At 43.2% G+C, this 19,017-nt stretch overlaps 1 protein-coding gene across 2 annotated transcripts in view; it reads left to right on the top strand.

The window, feature by feature from the left end:
* The first annotated feature begins 2,755 nt into the window (after positions 1-2,755).
* BLK (BLK proto-oncogene, Src family tyrosine kinase) overlaps positions 2,756-19,017 on the top strand; it is a 36,610-nt gene continuing 20,348 nt past the window's right edge. Inside the window, exons 1-3 of one of the 2 annotated variants that reach the window (XM_081188670.1) lie at positions 2,756-2,895; positions 15,490-15,606; positions 16,867-16,915. In XM_081188670.1, the coding sequence (XP_081044796.1) occupies positions 15,496-15,606; positions 16,867-16,915 (160 nt within the window). In that variant the 5' untranslated portion in view covers positions 2,756-2,895; positions 15,490-15,495. The remainder of the gene's footprint in view (positions 2,896-15,489; positions 15,607-16,866; positions 16,916-19,017) is intronic. The other variant, XM_081188669.1, reaches the window with a different exon arrangement.

The following is a 19,017-nucleotide window of genomic DNA, read 5'->3' as shown; positions in this document are numbered from 1 at the left end:
CACACACTTCCATGTCCTGCACACATTTTATATTTCAGGCCCTCCAAGCATCCCTATTTTCCAGGGGACAGTCCCGGATTTACAGAAGCCATCCCAGTTTCTGATTTGACCCTGGAATGTCCTGCTTTTCCTTAGGGTGTACCTCTTTTCATTGGAGAAATGTTGGAGGGTATGGTAAAGGTAAAGGGACCCCTGACCATTAGGTCCAGTCGTGGCCGACTCTGGGGTTGCGGCGCTCATCTCGCTTTATAGGGCAAGGGAGCAAGCATTTGTCCGCAGACAGCTTCCGGGTCATGTGGCCAGCATGACTAAGCCACTACTGGCGAACCAGAGCAGCGCACGGAAACGCCGTTTACCTTCCCACCGGAGTGGTACCTATTTATCTACTTGCACTTTGATGTGCTTTCGAACTACTAGGTTGGCAGGAGCAGAGACCGAGCAACGGGAGCTCACCCCGTCGTGGGGATTCAAATTGCTGGCCTTCTGATTGGCAAGTCCTAGGCTCTGTGGTTTAACCCACAGTGCCCACAGCCACCTGCCACAGCGCCATCAGCCACCCGTGTCCCGTGGTGGGTATGGTATGGCATCCCTATTCTTGTGAGATAAATGTTGGAGGGTATGGAGTAATCCAACCCCCTAAGCCGTCTGAAGGCAGCACTGCATAGGGAAGGTTTTTTTTTTTTTAATGTTTAGTGTTTGTTGTGTTTTTATATATGTTGGAAGCAGCCCAGAGTGGCTGTGGCAACCCAGTCAGATGGGCAGGGTATAAATAGAATCATCATCATCATCATAATTCATCTGTTTCATGGATTTGGGGCGGAATTAGTTCCTTTGGGGAACGGGGCAGACTTGAACAGGAACTCTCCTTTTTTAAAACAAACTTTCTAACCACTGTTAAGAAGACATCTTAAGGCAGCCCTGTTCAGGGAAGTTTTTAACGTGTGATATTTTATTGTATTTTTGGTTTTTATGGAAGCCGCCCAGAGTGGCTGGGGAGGCCCAGCCAGATGGGCGGGGTATAAATAATAAATTATTATTATTATTATTATTATTATTATTATTATTATTATTAGGAGACAGGGACAGACAATGGCATCAGCAACACATCCTCAAAACGGCTTCATCAGGAAAGCCTGTCACATGACTTTAAAAAAAAATATTAATGGCTGAATGAACTGGCCTACAAAATGGAGGATGACAGAACTGTCTGAAGACGGAGGAGCAGTCAAGTTTTGCTGTGGGTCTGGCTTCTGTTCTGTTCGGTGTGTCAAAACAGTTCACAAAACATGACACAAAAGGTTTCTTTGCTGACCTCTGGTGCGTATGTACATCATAGCGGGATTTTGGTTATTACAAGGAAGGTCCCCTTTTCAGAAATCTGAAGGCACGGTTTTAAAAAATCTGTTTTCTCTTCCTATAATGAACACTTTGACTCTGAGGTGATATGTTCTGACTGGGAATGTGTGCAATTTTCAAGCGTGGGTGCTTTCCTTTTTTTATATAAATAATAATAATCTCTGCCTTATGGCTAAAGCTGTGGACAAAATGATGTGAGCTGATTTGGGCAGAGAAGGAGTCTGGGCTTTGGCCGAGCTGGACAGAGACGGCCCCAGATCGCTGTGGGTCAAGTCAGACCTTGCAGACTGATCCAGGGCTGTCGAGGGCTAGAGAGAAGAAGCTTTGCCTACATGTGGCTGTTCCCAGCAAGGAAACATGTATTTGCAGTCAAACTGAAGAGGTTTGAACCCACTGGTGCGCAGACGATTCGATCCTGAAGACTGTGGGGAGGGAGGGGTCTGTTTCGCCAGCATGATCTCTCATTGGAGAAGTCTATTCAAGCAAGATTATTTCCTCTGCTGTGACCCCTTCCCACCCCACAGCCATATGCGTAAACAGGGTTTTGAAGACCCTAAACATACACTGTTTTTGAAGACCCTAAACATACATTAAGGACGCAGGTGGCACTGTGGGTTAAAAACCACAGAGCCTAGGACTTGCCGATCAGAAGGTCGGCAGTTCGAATCCCCGTGATGGGGTGAGCTCCCATTGCTCGGTCCCTGCTCCTGCCAACCTAGCAGTTCAAAAGCACGTCAAAGTGCAAGTAGATAAATAGGTACTGCTCTGGTGGGAAGGTAAACAGCATTTCTGTGTGCTGCTCTGGTTTGCCAGAAGCGGCTCAGTCATGCTGGCCACATGACCCGGAAGCTGTACGCTGGCTCCCTCAGCCAATAAAGCGAGATGAGCTCCGCAACCCCAGAGTCGGCCACAACTGGACCTAATGGTCAGGGGTCCCTTTACCTATTTAAACATACATTGGACCTACTCCCAAATTGAATCAGTGCCAGATCCAGTCATATGTTCAACACAGGTTTTGTGGTGGGGGCGCTTCAGGGCCCAGGATGGCGTCAACGGCTGGTTCAAGCAAGTAAGCCTGACCTCAGGACCAGATCCGGCCATCTATGAATGAAGATGTGGCCACGTCCGGGAGGGAAGTAGCAGGTTGAAAATAGAATTTGGCCCGTAAACCTGAAAGTAGCGTGTCATAGCCCACTGAGGCTTCGTGGGGAAGCTTCGTTTTTCCACCAAAGTGGCCACAAGTCTAACATTAGCTCAGAGTGAACAGCGTGGCTGAGTTATTGGCCCCAGGACTCTAGAGAGCAGCAGCCCCTCTCGAGCGCTTTGTTCTGATGTTGTCGGCAGGAAACCACTAACAGAAGTCAACTGACAAAGCCAAGATGCCTTATTAGAGCGTTTCTGTACATGTGCAAGTTTAGAACATTAACCCTTCTCATCTAGAGGAGGCTAGCAGGGAGAACACCTTTTCTTTTTGGTAGCTCTGGAAGGGTTCTGAAATTTCATGGGATATGCTCTGAGACCGTCGCAAGGAAGACCAAGGTGAGCAACTAAACTTAATAGTCAATAGCATTGCCTTTTCATAAAAGCCATGTTGGAGACAAGTCAGCTCCAGTTTCAGATGCAATGAGAAGCCCCCGTTGTCAGTTTTTGCCTCAGTTTGTCATCTTTAGAATGGGAATAATTGTGACAGCCAACACAGGCACAAGATGTCTAGAGGGGAAATAGCTTCCTAGAGCCCAGTCTTCCTGTTCCTCAATCTGGTTTGTGATTTTCATCACAGGGTGATGCTTTTCATTCTCTCTCTGTGCCTCATTTTCTCTTGTTCACACTTAGTTCTTTGTTCCTACTTTTATTCGGCCTTTGAGTATATGATCGTAATATTCAAGTGGAATATTTCCCCCACTGCTTCCAGAATGCTCACGGTGTGAAGAGATTCAGGAATCGTTTGTTGTCAATATTATGCAATGCCTTGCCTAAAGGGGCAACTTCTCTCATTCATATATAACATTAATATGCAATAGTAAGCAAAGTGAATGCTGAATTTGAATGAAAATTGTATACAGAAAAGGTGATAAAGTAAAGAGGGGAGAGAGCAGATCAGGAAAACGCGTATTGGTAGAGAAATGAATTAAAAGGAGACACCTCATCGGCTAATTTATCATTTCAACACTGGATAATAATAATAATAATAATAATAATAATAATAATAATAATAATAATAGGCCACCTGTCTGGGTTGCCACAGCCAATTCTTTTAATAATTATTATATATAGCTTTCCTGATGTAGGTGTGTTATCTGTACATTGTTTTCCCAGAGGTTTTTCCCCCCAGCCTGCGTGTTACTGCTGGGGCTATTTTGCTTTGCTTAAAACAACATAGCATGATTTACATTTTGAAAACAACAGGTTTATTATTATTATTGTTACTACTACTACTACAACTACTACTACTAAAAATGGTGGGTAGCTATGAAGACCTTGACTTGTGTATCTGAGAAAGATTGAAATTTTAAAAATACATTTCTATTCGGTAGTATACTAATTGTGGATTTTGTTTCTGGGCTGAGTCTCTTTCAGCCAGAGGCCACAAGACAAGACACATAAAATCACATTGCCTGTGTGATGTGTAGTTTACTTGGCGTGAGAATAAAAGCGAGACTGGCTTTCAGCATGCAGGTTCCTCTTAAACTGACGTTGATGAATTAACTTGTCTATCAAATTTGTCTTGGCATATCCATGTTGAAGTTTTGTGATCTATTTTAGCACCACAAGAGGTTGATTTGCTGTTGTTTTTTACCAGGGAGATGACTTCATAATCCCATGTCTGGATTATTTCTCGGTTTATCTAGTGCTACTTTCATACATTATGAGATCAGAAGACAGTTCACACGTTCATCTGTGCAGGATTAATGGAAGGGAGAGTAGAATTACCAACAACCTTCACATGTCCCCACACTCATCATCTTAAGAGCAACATTCCCCACACATGTTCCACACATGTTCCTTCTATGTTGTTGAGCATAGTGGAGAGAGCCATCAATATCTGCCCAGCTTGGTTGCTCTGTCCCCAAAAGAAATCACGGTCAACCTGGAGCGACTAAAACCTTCAATTCCTTCAAGTCGCTAGTCCCCAGGGTTTTCTGATCTGGATCTAACCTATCACAGAGGGCCTACAGAGGAACGTCTCCACCTCCGTTGTTCCGCCTGGACACTGAGGTCCAGCGCCGAGGGCCTTCTGGCGGTTCCCTCCCTGCAAGAAGCCAAGTTACAGGGAACCAGGCAGAGGGCCTTCTTGGTAGTGGCGCCCGCCCTGTGGAACGCCCTCCCACCAGATGTCAAAGAGAAAAATAACTACCAAACTTTTAGAAGACATCTGAAGGCAGCCCTGTTTAGGGAAGCTTTTAATGTTTAATAGGTTATTGTATTTTAGTGTTTTGTTGGAAGCTGCCCAGAGTGGCTGGGGAAACCCAGCCAGATGGGTGGGGTATGAGTAATAAATTATTATTATTATTACTACAGTTCTATGATCCTCTTGGAAAGCTGGTTTCCTGCAAGATCTGCCACAGGGTGCGTGCATGGGATTCTCCACGATTTCCCCTTCCCCCTTTGCTGTTTCCTCACTTGCCTAAGGCTTAATATTGAAATAAGGAACTCATGCTGGGGCTAAACAACCTCAAACATCGGGTGCAAGAGATGTAAACACGACTGGCAGGCATAGGCAAACTCGGCCCTCCAGATGTTTTGGGACTACAACTCCCATCATCCCTAGCTAACAGGACCAGTGGTCAGGATGATGGGAACTGTAGTCTCAAAACATCTGGAGGGCCGAGTTTGCCTATGCCCGACTGAACGCATCACATGTCATTTACACGCCGGGATGAAATGTAAAACCTGTTACTCAAGCCGGCCGTTCATATCGAGTTCTGCTGTTTTTCATTTTCTTTTCGCTGTTGGTGTTTAATCCTGCGCTCTTAAGTATACTCTCAATTCATTCTTTGATGCAGCAATTTTCCCCCTAAAATAATGTTTAGGGGTACTCTCATTTTGACTCAAGAAAATCACCATTTTTATAGTTCAAATCGGGAAAATTAAATACAGTGAATGGACAAAAGTACAAAGATTCACAAAACATCCCCCCAGAAAAAAGCACTGCTTTGATAGATCACTCTTTGGGGGTTTTTTACTAATAGAAGAGCATAAAAGTAGCAACAGTTTTATGATTTTTTTTATGGAAGAAAACAACAAGCACTTGCCTACTCCATTATTATTTTTAATACCTATTCACTGATTACTACATAAAATGTCCCAAAGCAAATTACAGTAGTAAACACCCCCAATTACAAAAGTCTAAAATAGTATCAAAAGTCCAATACAACATTGCTTTTAAGAACTCTGGAACGTTGGAACTCCCTGCCTATTGATATCAACCAGGCGCCTTCATTGTATTCTTTTCGGCACCTGCCAGAAACATCTTCCCAGTAACTGGAAATTCAAGCCAGTTACCTGCCACCTGGAGTGGACAGGTAAACCGGGAGTCTTTAAGTCAGAACCTGGTGGTCTGGCAACTCTGACTCCAAGGTGGTACCTGAGATCATGGCAGTAAGTTTGTTTCCCATGGTCCTTCGCTTTAGTCAAACTCATCTTTGCTTCACTCCTGAAAACAAAATGGAGGCTAACAGCAAAAGCCTTATAATTTTATCTTTCCATCTGTTGCATACCCGCCAACATTTCTCTGGTGAAAATAGGGATGTCGTATTCCATCGTCATCATAATTTCATAATTTGTACCCTCCCCAGACACTCTGGGTGGCTTCCAACACATATAAAAACATATATGCTTTTCAGATTGATAGATTTCACTAGTTTTACTATCATTTTAACATTTCAAAACTTCACTTCCTTCCCCCTCTTTCTGCGGTTCCTTAAATTTATTTATTTATTTATTTTAATTTTTATTGGAAATTTTATTTAGAACATAACATAACCCCCCCACCCCCCAATACAGAAATACAATAAGCATAACATCAATTTATTTTTAATACCTTCTGCATATCCACATTAACTTAATTTGCTCATTTATTCATCTACTTTAAATATATACTCTTGTAAAGCTGCAGGTTATTACAATAATCCTGCCAATGTTCTTCTCTGTTTACAATTTATCTGTAAACATTCAATAAACCATTTCTATTGTTTTATAAAAAGTTTCTTATACTTTCGGTAAATTTCAACATTTCTGCATATTCGATATATAAAAACATAGTAAAACATTAAACGTTAAAAACCTTCCCTACACAGGGCTGCCTTCAGATATATAACTTCTAAATATAACTATATAAATATAAATATAAATAACTATATAACTTCTAAAGGTTATATAGTGACTTATTTCCTTGGCTCGGGGGTCACATAACTCCATACCCTCCAACATTTCTCAACTAGGGCCAGGGCCTTTTCAGCACTGGCCCCAACTTGGTGGAACGCTCTGTCACAAGAGACTAGGGCCCTGCGGGACTTGACATCTTTCCGCAGGGCCTGCAAGACAGAGCTGTTCTGCCTGGTCTTTGGTTTGGACTCAGTCTGACCCTTATGTTTCCCTCCCCTTATGGTCTTGATTTATCAGCTATTTTAAAATGAGGCTGCATTTTAACCTGTATTTTAAATTGGTTTATTCCCCCTATTATGTTTTTACTGTAATTTTACTGGTGTTAGCCACCCTGAGCCCAGCTTATTATTATTATTTTTTATTATTATTATTATTATTATTATTATTATTATTATTATTGAAAACAGGGACATCCTAAGGAAAATTGGGACATTCCATATATTTTTTTAAATGATATTTATTAAGGTTTCAAAAAAGGTTACAAAAATAAGAAAAAGAAAAGAAAAGAAAAAATACAAAATACAGAAAAATAAAAACAGTTAAAAACAAATCAATCTTTCCATGTCTTGTCTTTCATTTACTTGTTTCCCTGACCTCCTCACACCTCCCTTTTTTGTATTCCAGTTCAGTTAGTTAATTCAGCAAATCCTTTCCCTCTTTGTTTTTATCCTAATCCTTTAACTTAATATATTGTAACTTTGGATTCTCACCTGTTAACAAACCATTTTTACATACTCCTTTGTAACATTGCTGCTAAAACCACTTAACTTCATTCTGACATCATTCTAACATTCATTAATTTTGCAGTATTTCTGTAAATAGTCTTTAAATTTCTTCCAATCTTCTTCCACCGACTCTTCTCCCTGGTCTCGGATTCTGCCAGTCATTTCCGCCAGTTCCATATAGTCCATCACCTTCATCTGCCATTCTTCCAGAGTGGGTAAATCTTGTGTCTTCCAGTACTTTGCAATAACTATTCTTGCTGCTGTTGTAGCATACATAAAGAAAGATCTATCCTTCTTTGGCACCAATTGGCCAACCATGCCCAGGAGAAAGGCCTCTGGTTTCTTCAGAAGAAAATTGGGACATTCCAGGCTCAAATCAGAAACCAGGATGGATTCTTTAAATCCAGGACTGCCCTGGAAAACAGGGACACTTGGAAGCTCTTCTATCTATTTAGTGGAAGTTATTACAGTGGTACCTCTGGTTAAGAACTTAATTCGTTCTGGAGGTCCGTTCTTTACCTGAAACTGTTCTTAACCTGAGGTACCACTTTAGCTAATGGGGCCTCTCACTGCGGCTGCACGATTTCTGTTCTCATCCTGAAGCAAAGTTCTTAACCCGAGGTACTATTTCTGGGTTAGGGGAGCCTGTAACGTGAAGCGTCTGTAACCTGAGGTACCACTGTATGGCTGATTCACCGGAGCAGTGAACATGGACATTCTGCAGTTCTTAAAACGCTAAATCTCTCTCGATTCTTACTCCTAAGAGTCCCCAACCTACTACACTGCTGATCACCTATCTTAAGACAACTGTGAAAGTTTTTTTTTTAAGTTTGTGCCGGCATAAAAGTTTCGGTAGAACATTTTCTATGCTAAAATGGCAGCGTTCTCCCCCAGACTGCAGTTTGGCAAAAGCCCGATTTGGAAGGAAGGTCAGCCTTTGAGAAGAGTGTTGCAAACAGGTAGTCTGGTGAAAACCACATTTATCCTGCACAGTGTTTGCTGCTGCTGTTGTTTACTGCTGATGGTTGCAAAGCCACAGGCATCTTCCGTGGGTGCCAGCGGAAGCAAACTGCTTAGGTTAGAGAACTAATGTCCATTTGGCCAGTGACAGGCGTGATGTGGGGCTTTGGATTAAAAAACCACAGAGATTATTCAAGTTCTTTTCTTTCATTGTGGATTGTTGTTAGGAGATGCCTGTTCCGCCCCCCAGAGCTACAATTCCTAGAGTGATTTAATATCAATTCCTCTTCTCAGGCAACTCTGGGAAACGTAGCAGTGTCAGGGGAATGTAGGGATCTCCTAGCCACTCCCAGTACCCATAAGAAACTCCAGCTCCCAGAATACAGGGAACCAGACAGAGGGCCTTCTCGGTAGTGGCGCCCGCCCTGTGGAACGCCCTCCCTTCAGATGTCAAAGAGATAAATAATTACCTGACATTCAGAAGACATCTTAAGGCAGCCCTGTTCAGGGAAGTTTTTAATATGTAACGCTGTACTGTTTTTAACACTGATTGGGAGCCGCCCAGTGTGGCTGGGGAAACTCAGCCAGATGGGCAGGGTATAAATAATAAATTATTATTATTATTATTATTCTTGGGGGGAAGCCATGGGAGTTTACAGTGGTAACATAGTGCTTTACATATACAGCATACCCTCCAACATTCCTCCAATGAATATAGAGACGTCCTGTTATTGTTATTATTGTTATTGTTATTTTATTTTATTTTATTTATACCCCACCCATCTGAATGCGTTGCCCCACCCATCTGGGCGGCTTGCAACACATATAAAAACACAATAAGACATTTGTAAACTTCCCTATACAGGGCTGCCTTCAGATGTATTCTAAAGGTTGTACAATTATACCTTGTGATAAATACGCTTCAGGCTGAGCGTGTTTGGGTTGCACTCCGCGGCGACCCAGAAGTAACGGAGTGCATTACTTCCAGGTTTTGCCACTCACGCATGCGCAGAAGGTCAAAATGACATCACGCACATGTGCGGACGCGGTGAAACATGACCAGCGCATGCGCAGACACGCTGTCGCGTCTTACGTTATGTTCAGGATGCTAACGGGGCTCCGGAATGGATCCCGTTTGCATCTCGAGGTACCACTGCAGAGTTGCTTATCTCCTTGACTAGTGGGGTCACATAACTCCACACCCTCCAACATTTCTCCAATGAAAATAGTGACGTCCTAAGAAAAATTAGGAACGCGGGTGGCGCTGTGGGTTAAACCACAAAGCCTAGGACTTGCCGATCAGAAGGTCGGTGGTTCGAATCCCTGCCACGGGGTGAGCTCCCGTTGCTCAGTCCCAGCTCCTGCCAACCTAGCAGTTCAAAAGCACATCAAACTGCAAGTAGATAAATAGGTACCACTCCGGTGGGAAGGTAAACGGCGTTTCCGTGCGCTGCTCTGGTTCGCCAGAAGCGGCTTAGTCATGCTGGACACATGACCCGGAAGCTGTACGCCGGCTCCCTCGGCCAATAAAGCGACATGAGTGCCACAACCCCAGAGTCGGTCATGACTGGACCTAATGGTCAGGGGTCCCTTTACCTTTTTAAGGAAAAGCAGGATGTTCTGGGATCAAATCAGAAACTGGGAAGGCTTCTGTAAATCTGGGGCTGTCCCTGGAAAATAGGGACACTTGGCGGGTCATATATAGTGTGAGATTGGCTAATGATGGTACAAAGCAGGTCTAATGAGTGGTGTGGCATAAGAAGAGGAGGTGTGGCTTAGGAAAGTCCTGAGAGACAAACAGAATCCTAGTGGGGTCACTTTCAGCTCTCGGGCCTGAAGTCCCCCACCCCTGGTGGTGGTAATAATAATAATAATAATAATAATAATAATAATAATAATAATAATAATTTATTTGTACCCCACCCATCTGGCTGGGCATCCCCAGCCACTCTGGGCAGCTTCCAACAAAATATTAAAATACTTCAAACTACTTCAAAAATGCATCAAACATTAAAAGCTTCCCTAAAGAAGAAGAAGAGTTTAGATTTGATATCCCGCTTTATCACTACCCGAAGGAGTCTCAAAGCGGCTAACATTCTCTTTTCCCTTCCTCCCCCACGACAAACACTCTGTGAGGTGAGTGGGGCTGAGAGACTTCAGAGAAGTGTGACTGGCCCAAGGTCACCCAGCAGCTGCATGTGGAGGAGCAGAGACGCGAACCCGGTTCACCAGATTACGAGTCTACCGCTCTAAACCACTACACCATACTGGCTCCCAGTGTTGAACCCTTTCCCCCTGCACCATGAACATCTCTCCCTTCCGAAGCTTCCAGCCAGGATGGAGGGGGTTTGCAGATCCAACAGCAGCTGTCCCTTGTGACCCTGAAGCCTGGAGACTGCTAAATGCAGTCAGGCGTTTTTATATCTTCTCTAGCTTGCCATGAAATCTCATGACTGTTGTATGTTCAGCTAAATAATTTTTTTTTTAATTCCTTCCAGTAGCACCTTAGAGACCAACTAAGTTTGTTATTGGTATGAGCTTTCGTGTGCATGCACACTTCTTCAGATACAGAATCAGCTATGTTGTGCTGCTCATTCAGCTGGAAGTAAGGGGGAGGCTCTTACTTTGCAATCTTCCTCAGGAAAGAGTGACGGCCACCCATTTCTCTGAAAAGAGGCCTGATAAGGGGCTTCTTATCACACAGGGTGTTTAATTCTGTATTTTTAATCTCCTGTAATATCATCCTTGCATGAGCTTCCCACAAATGAACATGCAAGGGGGCACATTTCTAAATGAACCGCAGGGTCAAAAAATAAAAAAGGAAGACATGCACATTTGAACAATAACACGGGCAAATTAATAGAAGTGCACGTTATCTACGTGCATGGGTTAAAAGGCAACTGTGTGGTACTTGTTGCACTTGTTCTTTTTTTAGGAATGACCACTATCCAGAGAACATTTATATCAAAGGATGCCGTGCAAATAAATAATACTGAAGACTGATATTAAACGACAACATGGTGCTGTGGGTTAAACCACAGAGCCTAGGACTTGCCGATCAGAAGGTCGGCGGTTCGAATCCCTGCGACGGGGTGAGCTCCCGTTGCTGAATCCCTGCTCCTGCCCACCTAGCAGTTCGAAAGCACGTCAAAGTGCAAGTAGATAAATAGCTACAGCTCCAGCAGGAAGGTAAACGGTGTTTCCGTACGCTGCTCTGGTTTGCCAGAAGCGGCTTAGTCATGCTGGCCACATGACCTGGAAGCTGTACGCCGGCTCCCTCGGCCAGTAACGTGAGATGAGAACCGCAACCCCAGAGTCGGCCACGACTGGACCTAATGGTCAGGGTTCCCTTTACCTTTACCTATCATCTCATACTTTCTTCTTTGGCGATCACTTGTAGCCTAGTAAGATTCCATGAACATGGTCTTAACCGTCAGTCCGTTAGTGACTGTGGAGGCCAATTCTGGATCCACACGTCCTTCCACAGTGGGGACATAGGATTCCAGGTGGGAGTTGATCACGGTGAAGGTTAGCCAAATGTGCACATTTCTCCCTTTCGTCCTGAGTTTGAGTGTCTTCAAAGCCCATGACACCTTTGGTACAGGCTGTTCTCCAACTGGAGCGCTCACAGGCCGGTGTATCCCAGTTGTCGCTGTTGATACTACATTTTTTTAGATTTGCCTTGAGGGCCACTTTAAACCTCTTTTGTTGACCACCAGCATTACCCTTTCCATTTTTAAGTTCGGAATAGAGTAGTTGCTCTGGAAGATGATCCACACAACATGACCAGTCCAACAAAGTTGATGTTGAAGAATCATTGCTTCAATACTGGTGATCTTTGCTTCTTCTAGTACACTGGCATTAGTTCACCTGTCTTCCCAAGTGATATGTAATTTTTTTTTGGAGACACCATTGATGGAATCTTTTGAGGAGTTGGAGATGGCGTTCATAAGTGGCTCATGTTTCACAAGCGTACAGCAAAGTTGGTAGTACAATAGCTTTGTAAACAAGCATTTTGTTTTTTTTTTTAAAAAAAAATTTTATTTGGTTTTCTGCTTTTATAAAAACAAAACACACACAAAGAAAAAACACAAAACAAAAACATGTATAAAGTCAGCAAATCCCCATTTCATAACCTTGTTCCCTGACTTCCCCCCACCCCCCCTCGTGCATCCCAGTTCCCAAGATTATATCAGCAAGTTGGTGTTTCTCCTCTTAACCATCTTATTCATCTTATTACCTCTTTTATAATAAAAATTGATTTTCCTAAGTTGGACTTAAGTTCTCTTCCATCGATTTTCATTTTGTCTTAATTAAGAGTCGTATTAACCAAACCTAAAAGTCTTAAGAGTTTTTAAGAATCTCCTCTTCCCTCCCTCCCATCCCCGGTTTTTGTCCCTTCCCAATAGAAATCCAAATTCGAGATTCTCAGCCTGGGTTCCTCACGTCCGAGGCTTTCAAGTCTATTTCAGTCCCTCTCCGCCTGTCTTGTTGGTAGTCCTTTATTGTAAACAAGCATTTTGGTTTCCCAGACATCCACTGACTTACAATTCATGTAGCTCCTAACAGCCTTTAACCAGACGAGGCAAATGATGGCTGGAATAGTAACACATTGCAAGTCTTCCTCTTAGCTGTAGACAGGGAATGACGTTCACATTATTTTCTGGTCGACCTTTCTAGGGCCACATGCCAATGGGAGGCAAAGAGAGATGGGAAAAATTGAGTGGGGCAACAGAGGTAAATTTGCCATTTTGTACAGGAGGCTTGTTTCTTCTACGCACAACCATCTTGATTCTCCACCCAGGCAAGCAAGGACACATTCCAGCCAGGCAAAAACATTCCAGGGTGGTGCAAAGCAGGAACAGTGAGGGGCGTGGCCTGGTGAGAAGTGGGAGTGCCTGGGAAGGAGGCGTGGTCTGTGGGGAGGAGGCGTGGCCAGGGCACCAGATAGGGATCTCAGGGTCCACATTTGGTTCCTGAGTCTAAGGTTCCCCAAAGACCTGCAGTTTTTGGAGAAGGATCATCTCACACTCTCAAGCCTACCTCAGGAGAAGCCCCACATCCATGGTATTTCTGTCTCCTTCTCAACAAAGAGTCGGTGGCATAGTGGTTAGTGTCAGACAAGGACCTGGGAGACACCAGGGTTACAGTCCCTGCTCGGCCATAAAGCTTGTGGGCCAGTCACTGCCTCTCCACCTAACCTACCTCAATGGGTTGTTGTAGGGATCGAATGAGGAGACGTGGACTATGTACACCACCTTGGAGAAATAGGTGGAATAGATATGCAATAAATGAATAATAAATGAATGATTACAGTTGCAGGAGAATTTGATTGTCCTGCTTCTCATCTGGTCACCCCATAGCCCTAAAATTAATTAATTAATTAATTAATTACTTGCTGCATCTATCTATCTATCTATCTATATTATTTGGTTTTGCTTCTGGCTGTTCCCTCACTGCGAGAAGCAAAGCTACAGGGAACCAGGCAGAGGGCCTTCTCGGTAGTGGTGCCCGCCCTGTGGAACGCCCTCCCATCAGATGTCAAGGAAATAAACAACTACCTGACTTTTAGAAGACATCTGAAGGCAGCCCTGTTTAGGGAAGTTTTTAATGTGTGACATTTTAATGTAATTTTAATCTTTGTTGGAAGCTGCCCAGAGTGGCTGGGGAAACCCAGCCAGATGGGCGTAAATAATAATAATAATAATAATAATAATAATAATAATAATAATAATAATAATTACAATACAAAATTATGGGGGGGATTCAAATACATATCCATATACAGATATTCCTCTGAATCTCAGGACCTCCCCACACCCCCTCCCTGGAGTCCCATTTTAAACATTAAAACTGCATCTTCTTCCGTAATCTAATTAGTACATCAAACCATATTTTCCGTAGGAATTGTTACACTACAAGTGAAATCAAAATCCTGCCAGCGCTTCCACCTGCTTACAGTGGTCTTTTAAGTAACATAATTTTTTCCCCATTCTTTTGTAAAGTTTTTGTCCTCTTGGTTCCTGAGTTTTCCAGTCAGCTTTGCCATTTCGGCATAGTCCATCCGCTTGGTTTGCCATTCTTCTCTGGTAGGGACTTTGCCTTCTTTCCATCTCTGGGCTAGGAGCATCCGAGCGGCTGTTAAGGCAATAATAATAGTATGTCATGTGACTGGGGAAGTGGGCCAGGATTCCAGGAGGGACAGAATGTAGAAACACAGAGTGGTAGACCAGGTCTCTCCTGGTATGTCCTTTATATACTGAAGTTCTCACCCTGGGCCAGCAGGGGGATACTGTAGATAGTTTTCACTCAGGTCCACATATGCAAATAAGGGGTTGAAAGTGACGTTCAGTGATTGGATAGTTACAGAAAATGGTTACTGTTGTGTTGTAGTGGAGCTCTATATAAGCAGGCTGGCTGAACCCTTCAGTTCAGTTCTGTTCTGGCCTGTGAATAAACAAGAGTTGTTTGAAGAATCGCTGTGTCGTCTGATATGTTCACCCACAACTTAACATGTCCCACGAAGGACCTTACGGTCTTCAAACAAAAACATCTTGGAGGTCCCGGGCCACAGGGAGGTTAGGCTGGCCTCAACCAGAGCCAGGGCTTTTGGGGCTGTGGCCCCAATCTGGTGGAACGCTCTGTCACAAGAGACTAGGGCCCTGTGGGACTTGACATCTTTACGCAGGGCCTGCAAGACCCACCAGGCCTTTGGCCAAGGCACAGTCTGACCCCTCCTATGGTAATCCTCACAGATCTCTAGCCCAATGGTTGCCATTCATTTGACCTTGAATTGATTTTGGAATGAATTGATTTTAGAATGTATTTCAATTAATTTTTCTTTTTTCTTTCTTTCTTTTTTTCTATTTTTCTTTTTTTCGGCTTCGGCTGGGGAGGGTGGGATATAAATAAATTATTATTATTATTATTATTATTATTATTATTATTATTATTATTATTATAGCAGGACTCATTCTGGCACTGAGCATAAACAGAGGCCCTCCATGGAGTCATCCTTTTCCAGCTGATCACCCAGAAGCAACCTTGTTTGTGTTCCCTCCAGTGCAGGATGGGAGCATGTGGTAGCAAGAAGACCGGCCGGAAGGAGAGGTGCAATTCCATATACAGACAGAAGCCTCTGCCATCTCCAAGAAAGATAAACCCTCCACCGCCACCGCCGGTAAGAATTCGAATCCAAGACTGGGCTGTGCCTCAAAGGGCTGGAATTCTGCCTCCAGAAGAAGAAGAAGAAGAAGAAGAAGACCCTGCCCATTTGACTGGGTTGCCCCAGCCCCTCTGGGCAGCTTCCAACATACATAAAAAGATAATAAAGCATTAAACATTAAAAAGAAAACCTCCCTGTACAGGCCTTCAGATGTCTTCTAAAGGTTGTATAGTTACCTATTTCCTTGGCTTCAGGGGTCACATAACTCCATACCCTCCAACATTTCCCCGATGAAATAGATGAAATGTCCTAAGGAGAGGTGTGACATTCTCAGATCAAACCAGAAACCGGGGCAGCTTCTGTAAATCCCAGTATACTTGAAGGAGTATCTCCACCCCCCTCGTTCAGCCTGGACGCTGAGGTCCAGCTCCAAGGGTCTTCTGGCAGGTCCCTCACTGCGAGAAGCAAAGCTACAGGGAACCAGGCAGAGGGCCTTCTTGGTGGTGGCGCCCGCCCTGTGGAACGCCCTCCCACCAGGTGTCAAAGAGAAAAATAACTATCTGACTTTTAGAAGATATCTGAAGGCAGCCCTGTTTAGGGAAGTTTTTAATGTTTGATGTTTTATTGTGTTTTTAATATTCCATTGGAGCTGCCCATAGTGGCTGGGGAAACCCACCCAGATGGGCGGGGTATAAATAAATAAATAAATAAATAAATAAATAAATTATTATTATTATTATCATTATTATTATTATTATTAGACTGTCCCTGGAAAATATGGGTCCTTGGGAGGTCTGCAGATGATGCTGACCAGTGGGTTGCAGTCGGGGCAAACTACCATATTTTTTGCTCTATAAGACTCACTTTTTCCCTCCTAAAAAGTAAGGGGAAATGTGTATGCATCTTATGGAGCGAATGCAGGCTGCGCAGCTATCCCAGAAGCCAGAACAGCAAGAGGGATTGCTGCTTTCACTGCGCAGCGATCCCTCTTGCTGTTCTGGCTTCTGAGATTCAGAATATTTGTTTTCCTCCTTCAAAAACTAGGTGCGTCTTATAGAGCGAAAAATACAGTATTTTTATTTTCTGGTTCCCAGTGCATTTTAATGATTTCTTTTAACTTGCTGGCTACACTTTGCACTTTATAAAGTTTTTTTTTTTTTTTTTTTTTTTGAAATGTCTTAAGCTGACTTGAATCCCAATTTGGGATTAATAAAGGAGGGGGTGAGGGGGGACTATTGCAGTGAAGTAATGTTTGGTTTCTGTAACTTTCCAAAGGTCAAGGCAAAGAACTTCACCATTCCTGCCAACCGGTCTTCTGACAGCGGTAAGAAGATGAACCTTAGTTTTTCCTTGACGTTTTGCAAAGCTTTCTCTTGCTGTTTTCTCAACACCAGGGAGCTATTGTGCCAAGCCATTGGGATGAAGGCTTGCTTTATTTCCAGCTCTGAGCTCTCCCTAAGCCTGCAAAATAGAGCTGTGAATTTCTTTTCCAGCTGCAAACATGCAATTCAGTACTACAATTACCATTCTACTGTTGAGAGTGTATTAACTTATGGTCTGTGTGTGTGGTTTGGGAGCTGTACGGTCAGGGAAAAAACAATGTTGTCCAGGGTTGTAAAGACTGAAGAGAGAATAATTGAGTGCACTCTCCCTAAAAAGGTAAAGGGACCCCTGACCATTAGGTCCAGTCGTGACCGACTCTGGGGTTGAGGTGCTCATCTCGCTTTACTTGCCGAGGGAGCCGGCATACAGCTTCCGGGTCATGTGGCCAGCATGACTAAGCCGCTTCTGGCAAACCAGAGCAGCGCACGGAAACGCCGTTTAAATTCCCACCGGAGCAGTACCTATTTATCTACTTGCACTGGAGTGCTTTCCAACTGCTAGGTGGGCAGGAGCAGGGACCGAACAATGGGAGCTCACCCCGTTTCGGGGATTCAAACCGCCCACCTTCTGATTGGGAAGCCCTAGGCTCTGTGGTTTAACCCACAGCGCCACCCGCACTCTCCCTACCTTGGATCTACGCTTCCAGGTGCCATAAGAAAGCTGCACAGCCCGGAAATGATCTCTTTCAGCTTCTGCCTTCTGGAAGAAGGTACAGGGTTATAAAGACTAGGACTAGCCGCCTGAGAAACAGTTTCTATTCAAATGCAATTTTGTTTTTAAATGCAGTGTAAGGTAGTCTTTATGGGAGTATATTGTATTTAATTATGGGGTATCAGAGGTTTAAGGGGGATAACCAAGCTGGGATAGCAGGCTTGTTGGTTTCTGAATGTCTGGTGCAGCTTTTCAATTTCGTCGTTATGTATGGGACAATGACAATAAAGTTTATCGTATTGTATCGTATCGTATTGTATCGTACTGGAAATCCAGCAGGCAAGTATTTACTTAGAGCAGCCGCCCCCCAGCCGAAGCTCTTGGCTTGCAAAATGAGCTCCTGGCCTTTTTTTGGCATGACTTCACCAATAAATGGAAACTGGAGTATTCACTGGACTCAGCCCTCACAAAACCATGCATTGTTCCTGAGTCTCACACGGGACCTTGCAAAGGGGGAAGGTTGCCAGTGGCTTTCTTCGAAAAGGTCAGGCCGAGTGAGATTTAAAACTCTCTGTCTCACCCTTGGCTATATTTAGAAGGTCTTTGGCTCGCGCCATGAAAGGTCTTCTCCCTTTCACAGGACGGGTGTTGGCGTATCTGCTGAAGACCTCCCTGAATGTATTCAAGCTGCTCACATTAGTGTTTAAGATGTCAAGGAGATAAACAACTACGCAGCTTTTATTTTATTTTATTTTTTAAATGATATTTATTAAAATTTTTCAGACAATATAAAGTTACCAAATTAACAATAGGAAATAAGAAAAACGTAACAATAATAAAAAACAAAGATATACAAAAATACAAAGACAAAATACATAAATAGTAAAAGAAAAAACACAATTAACAAGAAATCAATATTTTCATGTCTTATATTTCATTTACTTATTTCCTGACCTCCTCACACCCCCCCTTTTTTTGTATTCCAGTTCACATAGTTAGTTCAGCAAATCCTTACCCTCTATCATTTATCTTTACTTATTATCTTAACCTATTATAACTATATATTTCCAGCCGTTGTCCATCCATATTTACATATTCTTATTAATCTTTTTACCAATACCACTTATTTTCAATCCAACATCCCTTCAAGATTCATTTATTTTACAGTATTTCTGCAAGTAGTCTTTAAATTTCTTCCAATCTTCTTCCAACACCTCTTCTCCCTGATCTCAGATTCTGCCGGTCATTTCTGCCAGTTCCATGTAGTCCATCACCTTCATCTGCCACTCTTCCAGTGTGGGTAAATCTTGTGTCTTCCAATACTTTGCAATCAATACTCTTGTTGCTGCTGTTGCATACATAAAAAAGTTCTGTCCTTCTTTGGCACCAATT

The sequence above is a fragment of the Podarcis bocagei genome, assembly GCF_964188305.1.
Source record: "Podarcis bocagei genome assembly, chromosome: 3".
Classification (NCBI taxonomy): Eukaryota; Metazoa; Chordata; class Lepidosauria; order Squamata; family Lacertidae; genus Podarcis; species Podarcis bocagei.
This window is presented reverse-complemented; position numbering and strand designations above follow the sequence as displayed.